This window comes from Arvicola amphibius, chromosome 12 (assembly GCF_903992535.2).
Source record: "Arvicola amphibius chromosome 12, mArvAmp1.2, whole genome shotgun sequence".
In the NCBI taxonomy this organism is placed as follows: domain Eukaryota; kingdom Metazoa; phylum Chordata; class Mammalia; order Rodentia; family Cricetidae; genus Arvicola; species Arvicola amphibius.
The window spans coordinates 69,986,773-70,012,499 of record NC_052058.2 but is presented as its reverse complement, the minus strand read 5'-3'; the positions used below and the strand labels follow the sequence as shown (position 1 = coordinate 70,012,499).

Sequence of the window (25,727 nt, the reverse complement as noted above, 5' to 3'; positions counted from 1 at the left end):
GGCCCTGTGTTTAATCTTCAGCACTATATATACACCACACACAGTGGCACACATATGCAATCCAAGTACTCAGGAGTTGGAAACAGGATGAACAGATACTCAGGGTCATTCCTAGGCCCCCAGAATTTGAGGCCGGCCTGGATACTTAAGAAACTATCTAAAATAAAAAGAAACGTGGCTGGAGAGATGGTTCAGAGGTTCAGAATACATACTGCTCTTACAGAGGACTCATTTGGTTCCAGACACCCATGTCAGGCAATTCACATCTGCAAATAACTTAGTCTTAGGGGATCTGAAGCCGCCTTCTGGATTCCTCAGCACCTGCATGCACATGTTCAGATATACACCTAGATACACACTTACGCACATAATTTCAAAAGTAAGATCATTTTTTAAAATGAAACAGTGTATTTTCAATTTAAAGGGAATGAATGACTGACAAGTGAGAAACCCCAGAGACAGAAATGCTCCTAAGAGGCTGAAACAAAGACACCATTAAGAAGAAAGTAATGTTTAAATATGCAATGGGGAGAGTGAATGGCCTTCCCAGTCCCAACAAGAGGCTGTTAACATGGAAAGCCACAAGAAAGTACAGAGCAGAGAAGTGACACAATCTAACTTATAGTGTAATAGGACCACATTCGTCATTGTGTTAATAAACCACGAGGGAGGCAAAGGCAGACAGGGAAGGATCTAGAAATCAATGGAATAACTAAGGAAAACAAGTTCTTTGCTTAGATCATGGTCACAGCAAGGAGGAAATAGTGAGACTCTGAATAAGTTAAAAAGTGAAGCAGAGAGCCGGGCGGTGGTGGTGCACGCCTTTAATCCCAGCACTCAGGAGGCAGAGGCAGGCGGATCTCTGAGTTTGAGGCCAGCCTGGTCTACAAGAGCTAGTTCCAGGACAGGCTCTAGAAACTACAGGGAAACCCTGTCTCGAAAAACCAAAAAAAAAAAAAAAGTGAAGCAGATAGAAATCACTTATAGACTGGCTGCAGGTACAGACTAACTACCAAGTTTCAGCCTAAACTGAAAAAATGGAACTCTAGTTCATTAAATTAGGAAAAGTGAGCTTAGGTACTTGAAAGGTTATAGCTTAAGGAAATGAGTAAGAAAGCTGGGTGTAGTGGCATACCCCTTTAATCAGAAGAAGCAGGTAGATCTCTTGGGGTTTAAGGTCAGCCTGGTCTACAGAGTAAGTTCCAGGACAGCCAGGGTGGTAAGTAGAGACACCTTGTCTCAAAAAAACTACAAAAAGGAGAGCAAGGGAGGGGAGGGGGAGAGGAGGAAAAGGAGGGGAGAGAGGGAGGGAGGGGAGGAAGGAAGGAAGGAAGGAAGGAAGGAAGGAAGGAAGGAAGGAAAGAAAGAAAGAAAGAAAGAAAGAAAGAAAGAAAGAAAGAAAGAAAGAAAGAACAGGGATAAGAGCTGTATGTAGTAACACATGCCTATAACGCCAGCTCTTAGGGAGACTAAGACAGGAGGATGATAAGTCTCAATCTAGACTGTGCTACATTAATAAGGCCTTGAGGATCATGCTTCAAGAAAAAAATACATGATGGAATGAGCAAAAGAAATATGAGAAACAGTCACCAAGATATAAGGAAAATTAACAAAGCAATGTACCCCAGAAGTCAAGTTAGAAAAGGGTTTCAAGGAGAAGGTATAATTGACTACAGCAAACACTGCTGGGACGTCAAGGAAGATAACTTTGTCAGAGTTAACTGATGGAGTTAGCAACACAGAAACCATTGCCGGTGTTGAAGGGATCATATACAGAGAAAACTATTCCCCAAGTCTCAATTTCTTATCTGTGATTTGGATAATAAAAGCAAATAACTCACATATTTGTGATAAATTAAGTAACACCAAGAATGGAAAGAAATGGCTTTCCCTTGAAACTGATAGGCAGAACAAAATTCTTAAATGTCACTATAAAATTAAGGTGTTTCTTTTTCATTATATATTTTTTAAAAAGAGGTATCATTAGATTAGCAAATTAAATTCTTACCTCAATAAAAGTTGGTGAAGAGGTAGTCTGTTTTTTCTGAGACTTTTCTTCTTTTTCACAAGATTCTTTGATAGACATCTTGAGAAACTAAAAGAAACATGCAAAACATATTTTTTTCTCCACAATAAAAAGTTTATCACAAGCCACTCTTCTCTTAGTTAAATAAGACTCACGTTTTACAAAACAATTTTCATTTTCTTGCCAAATCCAGCACAGCAAAAGCTATAACTTGGGAGTTCCTGGGAAAGATCAGTGACCAAAGAGACTCACAGGGACTCTCTGGGTTTCTTTCATTGAAGAAAGCAGAACTTTATTTTACTGGGAGTGCCAGGCTTAGCTACAGTTTTAGAGATAAAGGCTCAAAGCCGCCTCAAGGCACCAAAGGGTGCAACTAAAGGCTTTTTCCTTCTGGCTATCAGATGATCAAGCAGTTTTCCAAAGACTTGGTAAACCCAGGAAAGGACTCTGAATTACAAATTGCCCTTGAACCTAGCTAGGTACACCCTTTCAAGGAATTTCTAACTACTCTCAAGGCGTGGTTGTTTGCCCTCAGTGTTTTTTTTCTTACATTCTCTTACCTAAAGATCTGCTCCTTCAGCTTCATCAATCAACTTTTCAGGAATGGTTCTCAAGACAAAGCCTTGAAACTCTGCCTTTTACCGTAAGCATCAGATTAGCATTTTGACTGATTATTCTGCCCTACCTACACCTGAAAACATATTAACCATAACTCTGCATTTCTCAACACCATGTGACGCTTCAAACAAATGGCATACGTTTTTCTAAGACCCAGTTTCATCTTATGCAAAATAGAAACAACTTATCTCTGAACATTTTTGTTTTTGTGTTTTGGAGACACGGTTTCTCTGTATGGAGCTGGCTGTCCTAGTACTAGCTTGTAGACCAGGCTGGCCTCAAACTCAGTGATCCAGCAGCCTCTGCCTCTGGAGTACATGGAGTAAGGTGTGCACCACTGTTATGGTTTTGGTCCATGTCCCTTTAAAAGACAAGCCACGCCCACTCCCTCCCCCATCCGCTGAGGCAGGCTGATCTTCAGCTTCCAGCCTGAGCTCACTCTCTTTTCCATCTTCCTCTCGGAGAGGCAGCTTCGCTTCTGCCTCTCTTCCCCCTTCTCTGTCTCTGTCTCTCTCTCCCTCCCTCCCTCCCTCCCTCCCTCCCTCTCGGTCTCCATCTCCCTCTCCCTCTCTCCTTTAATAAAGCTTTATGTCTATTTTCTGTGTCTGTGCCATTAACCCGCCAGCAGCTGCCCAGCTAGACACAAGCCAGGAAGAAACACAACATTGGTGCCGAACTTCTCTGCTTCCTCCTGTCTCTGTCTCTCTGTCTCTCTCTCTCTCTCTCTCTCTCTGTCTCTCTTCTCCCTTCCCCCTTCATAACTCCCCTGAATAAATATTCTACCTCACCATGTCTCTATCTTCTGCCCACCCACCATGTGTCTCCCTGCCTGGGACCAGCCACTGCTCGGGGACCGGCAGCAGTCTCTGCCTGGGACTGGCTGCTTCCAGAGCCCACTGCCTGCCACCACATGGGCCGCCACCACTGCTCAAGCCACCGCTCTAAGACCGGCAGCCTTCTCTGCCTGGGACTGGCTGTTTGCAGGGCCCACTGTCTGCCACCACATGGCCTGCTACCACCATTTGGGACTTCATAGCATTTGCCGCTTGCCTACAGCTGCCGCCTGGGACTCCGTAGCATTTTTAAAAAAACACAACAACCACCACATCCAACCCTAGAACATTTTTTAAGAAGCCAAAGAGTACAGTAGATATAAAAATTACTTTGACGTTGGTGAGATGGCACAGTGGACAAAAGTTCTTTCTGCACAAGTCTGATGACCTGAGTTTCATCTCCCAACCCCACAGTAGGAGAGAAATGATTCCTCCAAGTTGTCCTTTCACTTCACACACACACTGTGACAAGCACCCACACTTATGCACACACAATAATAAAAATTTTTAACTACTTTGCACAAAGTTATATATAGTAGATCTAAATAAAAATCTATGTGGCTGGCTTTCTATTAGGCCTAGATTTCCTTGAAAAGTGTGCTGCATAAAAAACTTGGAAGGCAAATAGGCTAATAGATATAACGTGCCTATAATCTCAGCATTTTGGAAGCTATAGTAGGAGGATTGCTCCAAGTCCTAGGCCAGATGGGTCTACATATTAAGTTCTTCAGGGTAAGACTCTATTTAAAAGAACAAAGCAAAAACTGGAGAAATATTTAAGAATGACTAAATGAATGAGTGAATTCATTCTCCTTAATGTATCAACTTTTTTATTCCAACTCTTTCCTAAACCACAGATTCTCTGTTCATTTCCTAACCCAGTTTCACTTTTTCAGCCCCACTTTAGACCAAGTCAATACCATTAGCCAATGACAGAGAGAGAGAGAGAGAGAGAGAGAGAGAGAGAGAGAACAAAGCAACAGAAATGTGTTAAGACAAGCATAGCCATACCTTATGGTCATAAACAGTCTCAAGCTTGTGGGCACTGGTAGTGCAGAGAAGCATCTTGTGGTGGGATATGGTGGTCAAAGATTGGACACATCACCAAGTCTGCTAGTAGGGCAGGACAGAATGAAAGTAAAGCCCGAAGAACAGTTAATAGGTGGCAATGGCAATATGAATATAACAAAGACTTATATAAGCCAAGTAATCCAATTATTCTTGGTTAGTCATAAATAAAATAGGTAAAGGTGTATAAAATAAGATCTCTCAGCATTAGGGAGGCAGTGGCAGGCTATACAAAGAGAAAGAGACCCTGTCTCCAAAAAACCAAACCAAATAAAATAATATCTAATTCCTGGCTGGCATACCCCGCCCCAAACTCACCGGTTTCCTCTGCACACTTCTCTGGTTCCTACATAACTCAGCCATTTTGGCTCTGCCAGTCTTTTGGCCCAGGCATCTCTCTTGGTTGGCGGCTCCTCTCCCCTCCCTCCCTCCTCATGCATCCTGGCTCAGAGTCATAGTATATGTCTCTGTCTCTGCCTATGTTCTCCCTATATGTACAATAAACCTTTTCCACCACTGTACCTAGAAGCAGTCATGTCCTCCTCCCCATTCTTTCTCTCTTTTTTAAAATATCTAATGAACTTGAATAAAAGAAAAATGCTGGTAGCTAATTGGGGGGGGAGGGAGACTTAAAAAATTAACACATGAACAGTTAAACTTCTAAGAACAATCTCCTAAGTACCAAAAATGTTTGCCTTCAAGGATAGTCTATAGTAACAACTCAATTCATGCTTCTGGCTTTTTCTCTCTTGTCTAAAGAATTTAATTCCAGTAGCATGGACAATACAATAAAAAAAGAAAAAAAAAAGAAAAAAAACCTCTCAAGCCTGGCCTGGTGGCCTATGATATCTATAGTCTAAGCTACTTAAAGGCTGAGGCAGGAGGCCAAACTGAGTCCAGGAATTCTAAGTCCTGGATTGTTTCTTAATATAAGACACTGCTTACAGAGTATGAGGCTGCCTTTGACATTTTTGCTGATCCATCTCAGTCTGATGTTGTTGCTTTGGATACACATATTATCTGAAACTTCTCTTCCAATGAGATAGTAGGAAAAAAAAGCATCTGTCACAATTAGGACTTCTACTGAAGAAATAAAGATCATGACTAAAAACAAGCTGGGAAGGAAAGGGTTTATACTTCCATATCACACAGTCCACCAATAAAGAAAGTCAGGACAGGACAGGAGCTGATGCAGAAGCTATGGAGGAGTGTTGCTTACTGGCTAGTTCAGTCAGCCTCCTCATACACTCCAGGACCTCCTGGCCAAAAGTGATAGCACCCACAATGGGCTTTGCCCTCCCACATCAACCACTAATTTAAAAAGTACCCTAACCCGGTACTCAACTTCATTTGGAAAAGCAAAAAAAAAAAAAAAAAAAAAAAAAAAAAAACAAAACAATTCTGTACAATAAAAGAACTTCTGGAGGCATCACAATCCCTGACTTCAAACTCTACTACAGAGCTGAAAACAGCCTGATCTTGGCATAAGAACAGACAGGAGGACCAATGGAACCGAATAGAAAACCCGGATATCAATCCACACATCTTCGAACACCTGATCTTTGATAAAGAAGCAAAAAATATCAAATGGAAAAAAGAAAGCATATTTAACAAGTGGTGCTGGCATAACTGGATATCAACATGTAGAAGAATGAAAATAGACCCATACATATAACCATGCACAAAACTCACGTACAAATCGATCAAAGACCTCAACAAAAAGCCAGCCACACTGAAGCTTATAGAAGAGAAAGTGGGAACTACACTTGAACGCATTGGCACAGGGAACCACTTCCTAAATATAATCCCAGCAACACAGACACTGAGAAAAACAATTAATAACTGGGACCTCCTGAAACTGAAAAGCTTCTGTAAAGCAAAGGACATGGTCAACAAGACAAAACGACAGCCTACAAAATGGGAAAAGATCTTCACTAATCCCACATCAGACAGAGATCTTATCTCCAAAATATACAAATAACTCAAGAAATTGGTCATCAAAAGAATAAATAATCCAATAGAAAAAATGGAATACAGACCTAAGCAGAGAAGTCTCAACAGTGAAATCTAAAATGGCTGAAAGACACTTAAGGAAATGTTCAACATCCTTAGTCATCAGAGAAATGCAAATCAAAACAGCTCTGAGATTCCATCTTACACCTGTAAGAATATCCAAAATCAAAAACACTGATGACAACTTATGCTGCAGAGGTTGTGAGGAAAAGGGAACACTTCTGCATTGCTGGTGGGAGTGCAAGCTGGTACAATCACTTTGGATGTCAGTGTGGCGATTTCTCAGAAAATTAGGAAACAACCTTCCTCAAGACCCAGTAATACCACGTTTGGGTAAATATCCAAAAGATGCTCAATCGTGCCACAAGGACATGTGCTCAACTATGTTCATAGCAGCTTTGTTTGTCATAGTCAGAACCTGGAAACAACGTAAATGCCCCTCTACCAAAGAATGGATAAGGAAAATGTGGTACATTTACACAATAAAGTACTACACAGCAGAAAAAAAAACCCAACATCTTGAATTCTGCCGGAAAATGAATGAAGCTAGAAAACACTGAGTGAAGTAACCTAGACACAGAAAGACAATTATCACATGTACTCACTCATAGGTGGTTTTTAAACACAAAGCAAAGAAAGCCAGCCTATAAACCACAATCCCAGAGAATTTAGACAACAATGCAGACACTAAGAGAGATTTACATGGATATAATCTACATGGGAAGTAGAAAGTAGAAAAAGACAAGCTCTCCTGAGTAAATTGGGAGCATGGGGACCTTGGGGGAGGACTGAAGGAAGGAGGGGAGAGGCAGAGAGGGGAGCAGAGAAAAATGTAGAGCTCAATAACTATCAATAAACAAACAAACAAACTATCCTAACCAAGAGAAGTGGCACATGCAATTTAATCTCGGAACTCTGGAAGAAAAGACAGGCAGATCTCCATGAGTTCCAGGACAGCCTGGTCTTTTTGTTTCGTTTTGGGAGGTAGTGGTGGTTGTGGTGGTGGGTATAGTGCTTTATAATGAGTTCCAGACCAACCAAAGCTATAAGGTGAGACCCTGTCTCAAAAAAACAAACCAAAATGGAGATGTTTTCTCAATTAAGAGTCACTCTTCCCATGTATGTCTCTACCCTATGTCAATTTGACCTAAAACTAACAAACAAAGCATCCCTGTGTGCTGTGACATTCTTTAAATTCATTTTGCCATAAAGTTTACATTCCTTTATATGCAAATTAAAACAAGTAACTTAAGAGGATTTTCTTTTGAGCAGTTTTCTAGATTCCAGCATCTTAAACTATGGGTTACAACCTTATATTAGCAACATTAAAGGGTTTCTGAACACACAAAGACTAAAATTAATTGAAAGTCATGTGTAATGAATCCTAGGTGTTTCTGGCTACACTCACAGTCCTGCACCGAGTGACATCACTGCAGCCTTGAACACAATACAAATGAACTTTGTATTGCACATGCCTTCATACCCACAAAACCCCAGCTAATGCTACTTTTAGTACCTTCGCTCATATTCATGGCTGCTGTATATCATGAACTGCAGTGGTTTTTATAAGTTTTTTATTTTATTTATTTGTTTGTTTGTTTGTTTATTGTGTATACAATATTCTGTCTGTGTGTATGCCTGCAGGCCAGAAGAGGGCACCAGAACCCATTACAGATGGTTGTGAGCCACCATGTGGTTGCTGGGAATTGAACTCAGGACCTTTGGACGAGCAGGCAATGCTCTTAACCTCAGAGCCATCTCTCCAGCTCAAACTGCAGTGTTTTTACTGGACATGCAAATTTTTCCTTATAGAAACACATTAATAATGGCTTGACTACAGAAAACAAAGAATTTTAATATCTTCCTATAGAACTCAATTACTACATCTTTGGACTATATTGCATTCAAATTGCTGTTTGAGTTGCTGACTTCAGTTTCATATTTCAAAAAAGTTAAATTAATTTTGGTTTGAGATTAGAAAACAATTTCCAATAATTTTTGAAATGATCATAGACATATTTCTGTTTGGTACCCATTACATATTTACGTGAAGCAATGGTCTCAGCACTGATTATTATAAAATAAAATAATCAATCATCTCTGAAAAGCTAAAGTACTTACAGTATCAAATATTCAGTTAAATTTAATTATCTTTTTTGTCTTTGATAACTCATGCTAGGGAAAGCCAGACACCAAGTCCTAAATGACACTCAAGTAGCCCATGGAAGGTCACACCCAGCAACCAAAACCAAGTTTCAGACAAGGGAGTGACTTTGAAGCTGACCCTTGTCAACTCTTTATATGACAGTGAACCTAGCAAATAGCTTAGAACTGTATCCTCATTAAATACTCAAAGCCACATCTGCCCAGGAAGCTAATTTTAATTTTTAACTCCACAAAACATGTGGGAATTATGTTTATTATTGCTTTAAGATACAAAAGAACAGCTGGATAATGAAGACAGACGTAGGCGCACCTCTGAGTTCGAGGTCTGCATGGTCTAGAGAGTAAGATCCAGGACATCCAGGGCTACAATGAGAACCCCTATCTCGAAAAAAAAAAAAAAAAAAAGATATAAGATAGCTTATTTGGCAATGCAACTGATGTTTAAGAATACTCTCTTAAGTCTTCAAACTGAAAATTCTTTCATATTTAGGAATTCTGAACTGAAACTGCCACTGAATCCCCTTGCTACCATTAACTTAATGTGTTGTTTATATGGCATTAAATGAGATTAAAATATTGAATCAAGCTTTCAAATTAAGCATCTAATTGAATGCTGAGGATGTCTTTTAAAGATAAGACACAGTGGGTTGGAGAGATGGCTCAGAGGTTAAGAGCACTGACTGCTCTTCCAGAGGTCCTGAGTTCAATTCCCAGCAACCACATGGTGGCTCACAACCATCTGTAATGAGATCTGGTGCCGTCTTCTGGCCAGCAAGCATACAGACAGACAACACTGTATACATAATAAATAAATAAATCTTAAAAAAAAGAGAGATAAGACACAGTGCTTGCTATCCGTACCCAAAGTCCTGGGTTTCATCCTCAACCTCACAAGGGCTGCCAAGAACACAGGAATGAGGCACTCCTCATTCCTGTGGGGTGGGGGGTTCAGGAAATTAAAAATAATGTCAAGTCTTGGATGGTACACTGATATAGTTAACATTTCTTTAAGTTGTAATTGGTGCCATTATCTCTACATACAAGAATACTCATCAAGGGCTGGAGAGATGGCTCAGAGTTTAAAATGCTCTTCCAGAAGTTCTGAGTTCAATTCCCAGCAACCGCATGGCTCACAACCATCTCTATTAAGATCTGATGCCCTCTTCCAATGTGCAGGCATACATGCAGACAGACTACAATATACATAATATTTTTTAAGAGAATACTTGTCAGAAAGAGGTGATAGATTGCCAAAAGGGGGTTTTAGCTGTCTTGTAGTATCAGGACTCTGACCTACAAGCTTGTGAGCTAAGCAAATACTCTACCACTGAGGTAAGCACATTCACAGCCTTAAAGGGAATTTAGAACTTGCAGAAGATTCCTGGACAATCTGTTTACAATAAACCGGGAAAGGAAAAACACCTTCAAACACACTTTCTACCTAGGAAGGTCAGTAAGACGGTGAACTTCCAGACAGCACTTCACGGGGTCACATAATCAAGTGTCATTTCTTACGCTTTCCCAACAGAGGAGGAAATAGACCACCGAACAAAGACCTGACCCTATTAAGCAAAGACTTGACCACCCTGGAAGTGTGGGTTTTATACCTGCCTTTAACATTCAAGACAGTCCCAAGCGGGGCAACCAAAAAAGGAAATTCGTTTGTTTTGTTTTGTTGTTCGTTTGTTTTGCTTTTTTCCGTCTGCTCCAATGTGCGTCTCAGAGATAAAGAGAAAAGAACGAGTAAGGCTTTGGTGCCACACAAGCCCAGGATAAAAACGATAAAATCTGGGGTGCAGAGGATTCACTGGTCACCTACCTAGGAGAATCTAAAATGCATCTAAGTGTCCCATGCGCAGATCTCTGTTTTTAAAAGTCTAAAAACAGGTCAAAACAGCAAAAACCATCTCCCACAACCACACCGCGCTTGTTCTGGTAACGCTGAGGCAAAACAGTAAGAGAAAAAGAGAGGTCTGCTCAGGAGCGTGAGGAAAGTTGGAAAGGGAGGGCGGGAGCAGACCCAGGACTCTTCCTCAGCGCGACTGACTGAAAGGCGCCCCAGCGACCCCTCCACAGCCTAGGCCCACCCCCTCGGAAGCCGCCATCCCCTCAGCTCAGCTGGAGCAACCTGGCTCCCAGCCACACCCTCCACAGCCCAGAGTCGTCCCGCCACACCTCGGCCCGCAGTTCCCGAGCCCGACAGGCATCTGGGTACCCGAGCCAGGAGCGGAAGGCTAGCGCCCAGCGAAAAGCCGTGAGTCCCGAAAACCCTAACTTACCAGAGCCGGAGGCGGAGGCGGAGGCGGAGGCGGCGGCGGCGGCGACTCCCAAGTCCCCGCGGGTGCCAAAGACGCCTTCCTCGAGCCCGCTGCACGCTGGGAAATGTAGTTCTGTGCTCTGACCCAGCCAAGCGCCGAACACTCCAGGGAATTCTAGAGTTCGCGGAGATCTCTGTGTACTTCCTCCGAGGACCGGAACTGAGCCCCGCCCGGGGTGGGGCGCTATGCTCCTGGGTATTGTAGTCATAGCTCGGCTCGGTGGCGGCCAGTGGAGCCTAGAGGCACCGAGGAAACGGAACTCTTACTCCTCATTGGACAGTGTCCGCGACACGCTTCTGCGCAGTCTGTGGTGGCGTCGTAACGCCTCGGGGAAGGGGAAGCCGGTGAAGGCTCGAACCGCTGCCTCTGGCCCTCTGTTTTTCGGCTGGCAGGGTTGTGTCACTGGCGCTCCGCTGTTCGTCTGTGGCACCCGTGCAGCCTTCCCATTTGCTTCCCCCGCCCTGGATCCAGCCCTGTGGGCATTAACGTCAATTCTCTTGCTCCGTCGCGAGTCCCCTCCGCGACCCCTGGCACGGAGGCCGTAGCTATGGAGAATATGGCGGAGGAGGAGCTGCCACCCCAGGAGGAGGAGGAGGCCCAGGTCAGGGTCCCGACCCCGACCCCGGCCCCGGATTCGGCTCCGGTCCCAGCTCCGGCCGCCGATTCGGCTCTGGACTCGGCTCCGACGCCGGACTCGGCTCCAGCCCCAGCCCTTGCCCCGGCCCCGGCCCCGGCTCCGGCCCTGTCCCCGTCCCTAGCCTCTGTCCCCGAGGAGGCTGAAAGCAGTAAGTGCAGACGGCCTGATCTTTCTGCCGCAGAGAAGCGAGTAACCGTTCCTCGCTTGGGGAGGCCCTTCTCCGGGGTGGTTTTTAATGTGGAGAGACAGATTTAGGGAAATGGGAGAAGGAGGAACGAGAGCGGCAGGAAGGAGTACAGAATCGAAGGGAGTACCTCCGTAAACCTCGAGGACATCATCATGAAAGATACATGAAGGCCAGGGGTGATGCAGATAAAATAAACAATGAGATTAGTGGCTGTGTCGGTTAGTGTGTCTAGTAGTTTCGGTCTCAACCCAGTAATCTACTATAGTTAAATAACTCCTTTCAAGTATGTTACAGTTACGGAGGCAGCCTCTGAGGTGAGATCCTGTCAAGATTTAGACACTGTAAACTGATTTTTTCAATCAGGATGTGTACACACACACACTCAGGTGGATTTGTCTTACTAAATTTTCTGTAGTATATCTTGCTTCCAAAAATAATTTGAAATCCATGTGCTGTATAGAGACGAACCTACTGAAAGCCATTTGATCTTTGTACTTCATTCCATCAGAAGACGATCGTGAAAACTTAATAGTCCATACTTTTGTTCCCTGAATGTGTTTATATGTGTTCTGAGTGATGGTTTATTGGATCATATAGGAAACACAAGATTGATAATTAGCACTTTAAAGACCTTTTTTTTTTTAAAAAAAAAAAAAAAGACCTTAACACTGTACAGTGGGCCTAAGAAAGAGTCAACAAGTTCTTTCAACAAATCTTGTATTCCATAAATTGATCTTTATACTCTTTCCAAGTTATCACTTATGAGAAATTAATACATATTTAATATTTCTAAGCCAACTTGGGGTTTGATGTATATAAAACAGTCATAATCTAAGAGAATTATTTTGCAGTTCTACATTTAAGAGTTGCAAGGCTAGTCACAGGCAAGACAAAATCAGCCAGTGGGCTTCTGATCATTTGAAATCACAGGTTGCAGTGGAAAATAAGGCCTTTATTTCTTTGCTTCTTTATTTCTTTCTCTCTTTACAGTCTAATGCACAGGGAGTTTCATACTCTTAAGGAAGTAGCTACTGCCCTCCTGATTATGTTTAAATAGAAGTAGTTCAGCAGTTTGAGGAATGCATGCCTTCTTCACCCCCTCACCATTTTAATACCTTGACACGGGGCGTAGATAGTGGCTCCACATGGTAGTGCATGCCAGTAATCCTAGCATTTGACAGACTAGCAGGAGGGCTGGTAAATTTTTTAATTGATATTTATTGAGCTCTACATTATTCTCTGTTCCTCTCCCTGCCTCTCCCCTCCCTCCTTCAGCCCTCCCCCAAGGTCCCCATGCTGAGGGCTGGCAAATTAGAGATCAACCTGGTCTCTTTAAGGAGCCATCTTCTCAAAAGTGTGTATAAGTGTTAGGGGACAGGGGTTGGAAATATTTGCATTATAAATGCTAAAATAAATGTGTAGCTTGAAGAATATGCTGTTTAAGAAAGCTTCAAACACATACTAATCATCTAAAAATGTATTTTCAGTTGATCTAATTACCATTTGAAGTTAGTCATAGCAGCCAGGCAAGATGAAGATGGCATTTCTGAACTAGAGTTGAAAATTGAGGAAAAAGTAACAGAAGTTGTGAAAGAACCTTCTAGTATATTTGGTTTATCTGATTTAACAACAGGTTTGTTTTCTTGATTATTAGTATGTTACAAAAAACAAGTTGACTGCTTTAAATACAGAATGATATCGACCATGTTGAGCCAAAAAGTGATTTTACAGATACTTCTAGGTTTATCATGAATTTTCAGACAAGTTTTTTTGGTTTTTTTTAATTTCCTTCAGTAGTAGACAACAGCGTTTTCAGTTTGCTTCTCCTAACTTAGTAGGCTCTTTCTCTTGTTTTGCACAAGCTGGCAGAACAGTTTAAGCACACCTTTATATAGCATATATAACTTGTTGCACGTACATGTCTAGAGCATGAAACAACCTTTCGTGATTTCAAATGTGGTAGTTAGTATGTACACATGGATTCTTTTTTGACCATTACTATCAGTTCTAAAAACTAAGGATGCTTTTTTTTCCCCTATATCTCATTTTAACTTTTTGAGCATGGCCTGGTATGTGAAGTTAATCAGGCCTGTAATCCCAGCTTTTGGGAGACTGAGGTAGGAGAATAAAGGGTTTCAGGCCAGCATGTGCTGCATAGTGAGCTCCAGTCTCAGCTGTACAGTGAACCCTGTCTCAAGAAGTGAAACAGCAGTACAGTACTTGTCACTCTGCTTTTGCTTAGGAAATTGTCTTTGAGCAGAAATGTCTGATAGTGTTTGATTCCGGAAGTTGTGATAAAAATGTGCAGCTACCTTCTAAAAGTAATGGTTGCCGGGCGGTGGTGGCGCACGCCTTTAATCCCAGCAGAGGCAGGCGGATCTCTGAGTTCGAGACCAGCCTGGTCTACAAGAGGTAGTTCCAAGACAGGCTCCAAAGCTACAGAGAAACCGTGTCTCAAAAAAGTTAAAAAAAAAAAAAAAAAAAAAAAAAAAAAGCTAATGATTTTTAAAAACTACTCAACTATCCTTAGTGCCTGCTGAGTGCCAGTTCTGCGCTTGACATTTAGCCACCAGGAGGATAAATCAAGTACAACTGCTGCCTTTTCATTGTTTTCATTCATGTGAATGAGTGGACTGAGAATGGAGTTGGTAGACAGGAAGGTGGCAGCATCAAAAATTGAATTAAAATATTTGAGGCTTTAAATTATTTAGCATATTGACTGGGCCTGAGATTTATTCCATTCTCTTTGGAGATGTTCACCTGTCAGATAACATCCCCTGGCCTTATGCGTTCAGGTTCCCACTCTGTAAGATTGCCTTTCCTTTGGAATGCTCATGTATTCAGAACGCTTCATCCTTAGGAAGAACAAATTGCAGTTTTATCTGTCTCCTTTTCTGCAGTACCAGAGTCCTGAAAAGACAGCTGCACTGTTTTTGTGCTGATATTTTATTTGTATTTTAATAAATAAAAGCTTGCCTGAAGATAAGATTGCAAAACTAAAGCTACTAGAGACCAGGGAGTGGTGGCACACACACTTCAATCCCAGGAGACAAGCAGATTGATCTCTGTGAGTTCAAGGCTACCTTGGGCTTCACAATGATCCAGCAAGAGACCCAGGTAGTGGCCATGCACACCTTTAACCCCAGTGTTTGGGAGTCACAGGCTAGGGAGGTGGAGAGAGGACAATAAAGGGGAAGAGACAGGGACTCACTGGAGTGTGGAGTCTGAGGATTCATGGAGACAGGATCTTGCTCTTCGGTCTGAAGATTTGGTAGAGGTAAAAGGTCTCTTTAGTGACTGGCTGCTTTGCTTTTCTGATCTTCAGCTTGAACCACAGTATCTGTCTCTGGGTTTTTATTATTCATGCTACAGGTTTTCTGGATTTGTTTTCTCTTTCCTTTTGGTTATCTATTCTCTGCATTTTTTCAAGATCACAGGAAACTGGATGGTGGTGGCATGCACCTTTAATCCCAGCGCTCAGGAGGCTGGGACAGGCAGATCTGAGTTTGAGGTCTACAAAGCCAAGTTCCAGGACATCCAGGGATACACAGAGAAACACAAGAGACCGTGTACCAATATAGTAGTGTTTTCTTGTTTGTTCCAGCTGCAATGCTTAGTTATGTGCACTCCTCTCTTCTACTTTTCTCCTTTGGCTCCTCCTCCTCGGTTCACCCTGCCCATTTATTCTTTCAGATTCTACTTTCCTGCTTCTTTTGACTCAACTTCTCTTTCCAGTCACTTGTAGATTATTTACTACTTTACTCAGTATATTTAACAGTTTAAGACTGCTGCCCTCCTCCCCAACACGCACATACATACTAAACGAAGTGCATGGTCCAGCATATTTTAGGAAACTTAACTCACAATTTACAAGCATTTAACTTGAGGAATGTGTTATGTTTAGGAAATCTGAAAGTGCAAAACAGACAAAAATGGTTGGGAAACATAAACTGCATTAGAATTAAAACACATTAGTTGCATTTAAGAACTAATTTTTAGGCTGATGAGATGGCCTTGTAGGTACAGGAATTCACCGCCTGGTCTTTAGATCCAAGTTCCAGGACAGCCTGGGCTACACAAGGGAAACCCTGTCCTGAAAAAAATGTATGAGACTAGTCACCAAGTCTACTTAACAGAAATTCTGTTCATAACCTCAGTTATGAAATTGTTCATCATTTATTAATTCTAATAAGTAATATTGCCAGACACTTGTTAGGATTGACTAGGCATTCCTTGGTATCATATTACCTTTACATCTGATATTCATACATTATATAACTATTACTACTGTGTGAAAAGTTAACATCTTAATATCTTGCCTGTAATTAAAGCTCTTTGAAGACACAAAACCGGTTATAGTTCTCAGGCTGTTTTGTACAGGGTAGAAATTTTTTTAGTTTTGATGGTTTTTGTTGTTGTTGTTGTTTTGACTTGGTCTCATATATCCCAGGCTGGCTTTGAAGATATTTGTAGTTGAGGGTGACTCCAAGCTTCCTGTCCTGCCTCCACCTCTGTGTGCTAAAGTTACAGGTGAGCCGGGCGGTGGTGGCGCACGCCTTTAATCCCAGCACTCGGGAGGCAGAGGCAGGCGGATCTCTGTGAGTTCGAGACCAGCCTGGTCTACAAGAGCTAGTTCCAGGACAGGCTCCAAAGCCACAGAGAAACTCTGTCTCGAAAAACCAAAAAATAAAAAAAAAATAAATAAATAAAATAAAGTTACAGGTGAACACCACCATGCCCATTTATGTGGTCCTAAGGTTCAGACTCAGGACCTCCTGGATGCTAAGCAAGTATTCTACCAACTGAGCTACACTTCCAGCCCCAAGGGCAGAAACATTTTCCATGGAATTACCTTGACTAAAGCTGAAAGGTATACACTGGAGTTTTTCTCCATAGCGTTTGCCTTCTGAACTATAGCCGTTCCCATGAGGTACTAGACTCTATACGATAGGAAACGAAAGTATAAATGTCTGTATGGTGGGAATAACTAAAAATGGAATAGGGGAAAATGCTAAAACAATTTTCTAACTCCTTAAAATTTCTTTTCAGAGAGACACATCTCAATTCAAAGGCGGCTTGCTGATCTGGAGACGTTAGCTTGTGTGACTGAAAGAGACGTTGACACGGCCAGTTCGTTGAACTCAGGTAATCTGGATCCAGCTATGCCCGTGTTTGGGGGACACACACACTTTCTGTTTTGTTCTTTTTGTTTTTGATTTTTTTTTTTTTTTGAGACAAGGTCTCATATCTTGTTTTCATTGTTCTGTTTTGTCTTTTTTATTTTTGAGACATTTAACTTTCAGCTCGTGAAAACAGTTTGTAAGAATAAATTGATTCCTATTGAACTAGAACAGCAGTGCAGTGTTTTTATAGGGGGGTAATTGAATTAGCAACAAGTTTTGACATCCCAAAACACTGCTTTAAATAGCATAGCAGAGACTAGAGAGGTGGCTCATTTTTTTGTGTTTTTTTTGGGGGGGGGGTTGTTGGGTTTTTTTGGGGTTTTTTTTTTTTTTTTTTTTGATTTTTCGAGACAGGATTTCTCTGTAGCTTTGGAGCCTGTAGCTCTTGTAGACCAGGCTGGCCTCAAACTCACAAAGATCTGCCTGCCTCTGCCTCCCGAGTGTTGGGATTAAAGGTCTGTGCCACCACCGCCTGGCGAGATGGCTCATTGATGAAGAGCACTGGCTGCTCTTCCAGAAGATTTGGGTTCAAGTTCCAGCACCTGTGTGGTGGGTCACAGCCATTTATAATTCTAGTTCCAGGGGACCCAACGCCCTCTTCTGGCTACTCTAGGCACCAAGCATGTCCATGGTACACAGACATATATATTCAGGCAAAACACATACATATAAAATAAAAATAAATTAAAAAGCAGGTAAAATTCTCCAGTACAAAGTGGAGGCAACATAGTTGAAACAAAGTTCTAAAATGTTGTCAGTGCTCCACTCTCCTGCCTCTACCCCACTATTCATCCTCATATTTTATCTCTGTCTCTCTCTTCAATACATTTTATTTATTTGGCAAAAAGATCATGCCATGGCGTGCATATGTGGAGCTCAGTGCTTTCCTTTCATGTGCATCCCAGAGATTCTAAGGCTGGATGGCAAGTGCCTTTGCCCCCTGAGCCATCACATCTGCCCCTGCTCTCTGTTCTAAGTGCTTCGCCATCGCATCTGCCAGTGCTCTGCTCTTCTAAGTGCCTACTTCTCATGTTTGTTTAAAATAAGTAGTATATATTCAAAAATGAATTATACTTATTATTGCATTATTCTATGTGCGAAAAATATTTTTGCATTAAAATCATTATTGATTTGTTATTTCTGTATATTTTATTGCTTTAAGCTTAAATTTGAGACTGTAGTTCTTACTTATTTACCTACTTATTGGCATTGTGGGTCCCGGGCATTGAACATAGGTTGTCAGGCTTGGCGGCAAGTAAATGCCTTTACCTATTGAGCCACTTGCCAGCCTGAGATTTTAATTCTTGGACACTTTATCAGAACTATTATTTAAAATGTACTATGTTACTAAGTTAATGCATATTTTGATGATCTAGTCTTTTCAGGAATACTTCATAAATAAGGGAAAACATAAATGTAGTGATACAGTAAAGATCAGGATATGATGGTTTTTCCGGGTCCCTGGCCTCAGAACAGCAATGTATTACACTGTCTTTTATTTTTCTTACCCTGTCTTTTAGCTGTCTTCGCTACTGCCAGGGCAGTAAGGGAAGTACCATAGCAGATACCCAGGCACCTCTGCCCAACACTTGCCTTCTAGAAATGCCACATTGCTAGTTTTCCATTCTCAGCTGCAGAATGGTAGACTCCCTAGCAAAAGTTTAGCTGAAGGCGATATCACCTTTTAAACTCTGTTCCTATTAGAAACAGCTGTCATCAGCTAGCCACAGGTAGCAGAGTTTCAAGGCTAAAAAATAGTCATTGTTCATATGCTACAATTCTTCTGAAGGACATCCAGGATCAGAAGTAAATATATCCCTGCAGTTAAAATCTTTGCCTAAGAAGGGGGTGAGTACATGGGAGGTTCTCTGCTGCTTTTGTACTGAACCCAGGCATTAATAGCTGATAGTCTGTGCTTTTTCTTCTCTTTAAGAAAATAGCCATACTTGTCCATTGTGCCCTAAGGAAAAATTCAGAGCTTATAGTAGTCAGAAGCTTCGTCGACACCTTCAGAATTTACACTGGAAAATCTCAGTTGAATTTGAAGGTTAGTATTTCAAGTATTTTCACTTTATAGTATGACAATTTAATGTATTTAACAAAAGACAGTAAACACGTGACAGTTTGGTGGACATTTCTAATCATCTGTGATTGCGATGTATTGGGCAACTCTGATTTGCTTGTTAAACAATGTTTTATTAGGTTTCTTTTCCTCGTGTGGAACAGCTGCTATTTCACATATAATTTTAAAGACAAAGTAAATGCAAAAAAGCAAGAAAATAAAATAATTGTTACTGAGAAAAAAGTCAGTAGCTGAAATTTTCAGGATGTTAATAGAATATAAGGTATTCAGAACTAGCTTTACTATAGATAAGGGAAAATGATTAAAAATATACTAAGTATAATGACAAAATGATGTAATTTGAAGGAATAAATTTTTAACAAGTTGGTTCATAAGGAAAATAATAAAGTTGAAACTAAGATCACTCACAGTAAGAGACTAGATTCTGAGGCAGTGAAGTACAGCATCTTTTACATTTTAAAATACATATATTAATCCTTCATGTGAGTGTCATACCAATAAAATAACCAATAGACAAGAGTAGAGACACAGGGTAGATAGATGCGTGAGGATAGTCATTGCGTCACATACTTTGTGACAAAAACTTGGAATTAAAAAGAATATTGACTGCATTGTGGCATATGCATATCTAATGCAGCCTCTAAAAGGAATATGTTCGACATAGCCTAGCAAACTTCAAAGTTTCTATTTCCACGGTAAACTACAGTCTTAGTTAGGTTTCTGTTGCTGTGATAAAACAGTGACCAGCAGCACGTAGTTCACCATCCACGGAAGTCAGAAAGGAATTCAAAGCAGGAACCTGGAGGCAGGAGCGGAAGCAGAGACTGTGAAGGTGTATATAGCTTACTAGCTTGCTCTTTATGGTTTACTCAGAAGCCTTCTTTCTTGCTTTCTTGCTTTCTTTTTTTTTTTTTTCTTTTCTTTTTCTAAGATAGGGTCTGTACCAAGTCTGTCCTGGAACTCGCTCTATGGACCAAGCTGGCCTCAAACTTGGAGATCTGCTTGCCTCTACGTCCTGAGTGCCAGAATCAAAGGTGCACACCATCACTGCCTGGTTGTGCCAGTATTTTCTTGTTTTGTTTTGTTTTGTTTGTTTGTTTGTTTGTTTATTTGATTCGTTCTTTATGTGTCACCCTAACTGAAATTGCTCTGTAGACTAGATGCTGGCCTCAAACTCACAGAGATCCGCCTGCCTCTGCTTCCCAAGTGCTGGGATTAAAGGCGTGCGCCACCACCGCCCAACTTTAACCTGCTTTCTTATAGCACCCAGGGCCACCAGCCCACTGGTGGCACCATCCAAGGTGAGCCACATTAATCAATAAAGAAAATGCTCCACAGTCTTGCCCACAGGCCAGTCTAGTAGGGGCATTTTCTCATATGAGATTCCTTCTTCCAAAATGACTCTAAGTTAACATAAATAGTCAGTGTTGCTACTAATGAAATTAGCAATATGTGCAGTATATTTTATAATATTCCACTTGAATAAAACTGAAGTTATTCTCTGAAGAAAAAACCTCTGCATTGCAGTCTTATACCTACATATGTATGGAATACACACACACATACACACACTCTCTCATACATGCAGATCCATACGCACTCGTATATGATTATGTGAGATAGAAATTGTTGAATATGTGGGCCAGTCATCATCCTCTAGCTGAGTTAATGGTTACTGGGAATGGAAGAGACATTTTCTTAAGTAGGGTACCCATGCTTCTGAAAGCAAGCCCTCACCTTCGCTCCTGTAAGTAACTAATGAAACTCAGTGGGTCATAATTTTTTTTTCCCAAAAAGATATGATGGTAGAAAGGGATCAGCAGGCGTGAGATGGAGACAAGGTGTGATAGTGAGCAGTAGGTTGGGCTAGAGATACACATTTGGGAAATGTCAGAATCGAGACAGTATTTAAAGTTATGAGATTTAACAACATAGATAACCTTCAGGGCCCCTCAACAATATGTAGTGGGGGAAACGATGTAAGCATTAGAATGGGGGGGGGGGGTGAGTTGCAGACTGGGTTGGGAGAGTCCTTCTGTCAGCAAAATAAAGCTGAAGCGATCTGGTTCAAGGAAATCCGTAGGGATGGAAATATAACTCAACCGTAGAGTAATTCCTTAGCGTGTAGAAAGCCCTGGAATTTATCCGTGGAATTACCCAAAGAAAGAACTGAAGAAAAGGGATAATGATTTGTTCGAAGATAGGATCTCAAGTAGCCTAGGCTGACCTTAAGTAGCTGTGTAATTGAGGATGACATCATTCTCTGGCTTCTACCTCCCAAGTGCTGAGCTTACAGGCATGCTACATAATACCCAGTATTTTGACAAATACGTTTAGAGATGATCAGTAGTCAATTAAAATTCCTTAACAAGAGATTAGAATTAGGGGTCTTAGTGTTGGGAATAAGTTAGTAACTAGCACTATATTATCCATTATATTTAAAATTCCTTCCCATAAGAGATCATTGAAATCATGAAAGTTAAATTTACTAGAGAAAAAGTATATAGTCACCAACCAAGCTTAATATGAAAAATATCTAAAGATCAACACCAAAAACTAAGAATAATAAATTCAAAAATAAAGTAAAACATTTACAGGTGGGAGGAAAACCAAGATTATCCCGTTATTTTAGTAAAGAAGCAAAGAAGATGAAGTTCAAGGTTGTGAACAATATATAACAATCTCAGTGCCAGAGAACAAACCATCTTGACAGAAGTAGAATTTGAACACAGGTCTCCTGTATTTGCTTATATTCATATATCTGTCTGTCTCATTTATTAAAATAAATGTTGTTCAAGTAATTATGATGTTAGAAGAATAATCCTAATGATTCTTTTTCTTTTCTTTTTGAGACAGGGTTTCATTATACAGCCCTGGCTGGCCTGGAATTCACTATGTAGACCAGGCTGGCCTCACACTCACAGAAATTCACCTGCCTCTGCTTCCTGAGTGCTGGGATTAAAGGCATGTGTCAGTGTACTGGGTGATCCTAATTATTTTTAGAAAATTAAAAATATAACTTTGAATGCCAGTAGGAGTTTAATAAATAATAATAACACAGCTAGCCATTTTTTATTCTAGGCTACAGGATGTGCATCTGTCACTTAGCTTGTCGGCCAATAAAACCAACCATTGTTGGAGAACAGGTAATCAGATGCTTGCTCTTATTTTTAAATTAGTTGACTTTAAAGAAAGCACATTTTTTTCCATTCTTCAAACTACACTTTGCCTGGGCTTAAGGGATAACTGAGCGGTTAAGAGCACTGGCTGCTCTTCCAGAGGTCCTAAGTTCAGTTCCCAGTACCCATATGGTGGCTCACAGCCATCTGTGACTGTAGTCCCATGGGATTGGATGCCATCTTCTGGTGTGCAGATGTACAAGTGGACAAAACACCTACATACATAAAGTACATAAATAAATAAATCTTTAAAGAGAAAACCACACTTTGCCGAGAGCCAGTTATCTTTCTGTCACCTTCTGTACTAAATCCAGTGCTCACGACCATATTACAGCCTAAAACTCGCATTTTATTCCCTTAGTAACCTGCTTAAATGAAATGTTCCATTTGGTAGATTTCCAGCAAATTGGGTGCCCATTACCATTGCATCATTTGTTCAGCGACAATCACCAGAAGGACTGACATGCTAGGGCATGTTAAGCGCCACGTGAATAAAGGAGAAACTAAGTCCAGGTACATTGCTGGTAAGTTACAATCTCACTAACTTATTAAGAATTAGGTACTTAAATAAAACGATCCATTTACTCTTTTCAGACATTAAATATATAAACATACTGATTTAACTAAATTATTTGGTTGACGTTGACAAGTAATCCATAACTTCACATTTTTTTTTCCAATAATGTTCAGCTATTCTCAACAGATATTAGTAAATGTTATAAAAACTGCAAATGACATTCGTGCCAAACCAGGAACTTTTTTTTTTTTGTGGTGGTTTTTCAAGACAGGATTTATGGATTTATCTGTGTATCCCTGGCTGTCCTGGAGCTTGCCTTGTAGACTAGACTGGCCTCAAACAGAGATCTGCCTGCCTATCTCCTAAGTGATGGGATCAAAGGCATGCACCACCATGCCCAGCCAAACTAAGTAGCTTAATGAAAGAGTTTATAATTATCTATTATGAAAAATTATAGAATTATAGTCATAGGACTTTTATATCAGTAACTGTTTTGCTTATTGTGGAAATACTGGGAACAGGGTGCCCAGTGGAAAAGACCTTTATTGTGAATAATATAAAATCTCAAAGGTTAGGTTAGCAAAAGCTGATATTGTGAGATACCAGACATGCCTCTTCAGTGAGTAAACATTAGAAAAGGTTACTTTTCTTGATGTTATAGAAGGGGAAATATGGGTGTCATTTAGTATCCTGAATATAATATTGACCAAGAAAGTACAGATAAAAGATATAATTATTTTTTCAAATGTTACATTTGTCTTACCTCTTGAATATTTTAAATATATATGCATCTGTTTTCATAACAGTATTTCATTTGAATTTGTAGCTGAAGGATTATAATGAATACTGAATATAAAATGTTCCTGTCATTACTTAATAGCCATTTGAATGCAGTTCAGTTTAAAATTATAATTGTGGGAAAGTGAGACCCACGAGATTGCTTAATGGGTAGAAGTCCTTCTGTGCATGCCTACTAAGCTAAGTTCTATCCCTGAATCCATAAGGTGGCAGGGGAACACTGACTCCCCAGTGTTCTGAAGCTCAGGGGTTCAGAAAATAGTAAGATTCTTACTCAGCCCACTAATGGAGAGCAAGCAAATAAGTACTCAATTTCTATAGTATTACAGTACCCTCTATGGCCTGCCTGTGAGTGCATAATGTTGCATAATGAATCATAAAAATATTCTAGGATTTTTTGCTCTCCGAAGATATTCTTGGGTTTTATAATACTGATACAGTGGTAGGATACACAGAACTTTAAGTCGATGAACATACTCGTTCACCAAATACCTGCCAAGGCACAACTCTTTCCACAGACAATTGAATAAATTCATTCTGTGTCTTTCTTTTGGTTTTTTTCTTATGCCTATTGAACTATTTGCTTTAGCACAAAATGATATAAAGCTACGTTTTAAAATGTACTGTTGGATATTTAACATTATTTTCAATTACCCTGTAATAACAGTTTTTTCTTCTATTTTAGCTTCTACTGCCAAATCATCTAATGAAATTTTGAAGGAGACAGATACAGATATACAAGTTTTTCCTAACTACTCTATACCTCAGAAAACAGATTCATACTTTAATCCCAAAATGAAACTTAATCGGTAAGATTGATTGAAAATAGAGCAGTAGACTTTTCAGATGAACTTCTTTCAATCTCTCTGTTTATATATATTAAGATTAATATATATTTATTAATCACCTATTTAGCATTTTTCTCAAAATATTTCCTTTTATCTACCAACCCAATTTTTCAAACAATAAAATAGGCCAAACTTTATGTAATTAAACTTGTACAAACTGGTGGAAAGTCTTGTTAAATATAATTCAGTTAGATTCATAGTTTAACCTCACAAAACTTACAGGTCTTGAACTATTAATTTGAGAATGTATATAAGGTAGATATATATGTTCTTTATTCTACAAAGTTGAAACCATAATACAGCAAAGTTACTTCAGATTTCTTTCTTTCTAGTCAGCTAATATTCTGTACGTTGGCTGCTTTGGCTAAGGAACGAAAACCTTTGGAGTGCTTAGACGCCTTTGGAGCCACTGGTAAGTAAAAAACTTTTGCTTGCTTGATGTTTATCAAATCCATGCAGTACTTTTAGAGGCCAGAAGAGGGCATCAGATCCCCTGGAAGTGGCCTTAGAGATGGATGCAAGCCATAATGTGGGAGCTAGGTCCTCTGGAAAGCGGCCATTGCTCTTAAATTAAATCCATCTCCCCGGCTCCTATATAATGTCTTCATGAGCTGCACGTGATGGTGCTGCTCAGCTTTAATCCCAGCACATGGGAAACAGAGGCAGGCAGATCCCTGTGAATTCAAGGCCAGCCTGGTCTACATAGTGAGTTCCAGGATTGCCAGAGCTACATAGTGAAACTTTGAATCAAAAAAAAAAATATATATATATATATATATATCAAATTTACATGTAAAACGTTTAAGATCCAAGGCAAGATTTTCTATTTTTATATGGATTTTTTTAAAAAGATTCTATATAAAAATAAACAGTGTAATGAACTAATTCCCATGTGTCACTTCAAATATAATTCACTCATTTTCTGTCTTATTCTATCAGTATCTCCACAAGTTCAGATTTCACACATTAGTCTCTTTATTCCCGTTAATTTAAATTCTGGACATATTTTATGTAAATAAGTAGGACTAGAAAAAAAAAACCCAAGCAAGGGATCAATGTGTGTCTGACCTTCGACTCAATAACTCCTGCTCCTCTGCAGCTTCCCGTGCTGACATAGCAGGACTATCCTCCATACTCAGGGATCCCTTTAAAATGAAGCTATAGTAGCATTACCATGCCTAGAAAATGAAGGCTAATTCAGACATCTAAACATTTCTAAAAATTCAAATCAAAATCCGAAGAGTCTATATTAT

At 40.3% G+C, this 25,727-nt stretch overlaps 2 protein-coding genes across 11 annotated transcripts in view; one reads left to right on the top strand and one right to left on the bottom strand.

Annotated features, from left to right (window-relative positions):
* Swt1 (SWT1 RNA endoribonuclease homolog) overlaps nt 1–11,040 on the bottom strand; it is an 83,466-nt gene extending 72,426 nt beyond the window's left edge. Inside the window, exons 1-3 of one of the 7 annotated variants that reach the window (XM_038349034.1) lie at nt 11,004–11,037; nt 4,489–4,587; nt 2,009–2,095 (exon numbers count right to left, since the gene is read on the bottom strand). In XM_038349034.1, coding sequence (XP_038204962.1) covers nt 2,009–2,095; nt 4,489–4,542 — 141 coding nt within the window. In that variant the 5' untranslated portion in view covers nt 4,543–4,587; nt 11,004–11,037. The other 6 variants (XM_038349035.1, XM_038349033.1, XM_038349032.1 and 3 more) reach the window with 6 other exon arrangements.
* Nucleotides 11,041–11,332: 292 nt separating this feature from the next.
* Trmt1l (tRNA methyltransferase 1 like) overlaps nt 11,333–25,727 on the top strand; it is a 31,250-nt gene continuing 16,855 nt past the window's right edge. The window contains exons 1-7 of one of the 4 annotated variants that reach the window (XM_038349364.1): nt 11,333–11,827; nt 16,916–17,011; nt 18,983–19,096; nt 22,214–22,278; nt 22,706–22,835; nt 24,312–24,435; nt 24,807–24,886. In XM_038349364.1, coding sequence (XP_038205292.1) covers nt 11,590–11,827; nt 16,916–17,011; nt 18,983–19,096; nt 22,214–22,278; nt 22,706–22,835; nt 24,312–24,435; nt 24,807–24,886 — 847 coding nt within the window. In that variant the 5' untranslated portion in view covers nt 11,333–11,589. Of the gene's footprint in view, nt 11,828–16,374; nt 16,397–16,915; nt 17,012–18,982; nt 19,097–20,065; nt 22,097–22,213; nt 22,279–22,705; nt 22,836–24,311; nt 24,436–24,806; nt 24,887–25,727 lie in introns of those variants that run through there. The other 3 variants (XM_038349365.1, XM_038349367.1, XM_038349366.1) reach the window with 3 other exon arrangements.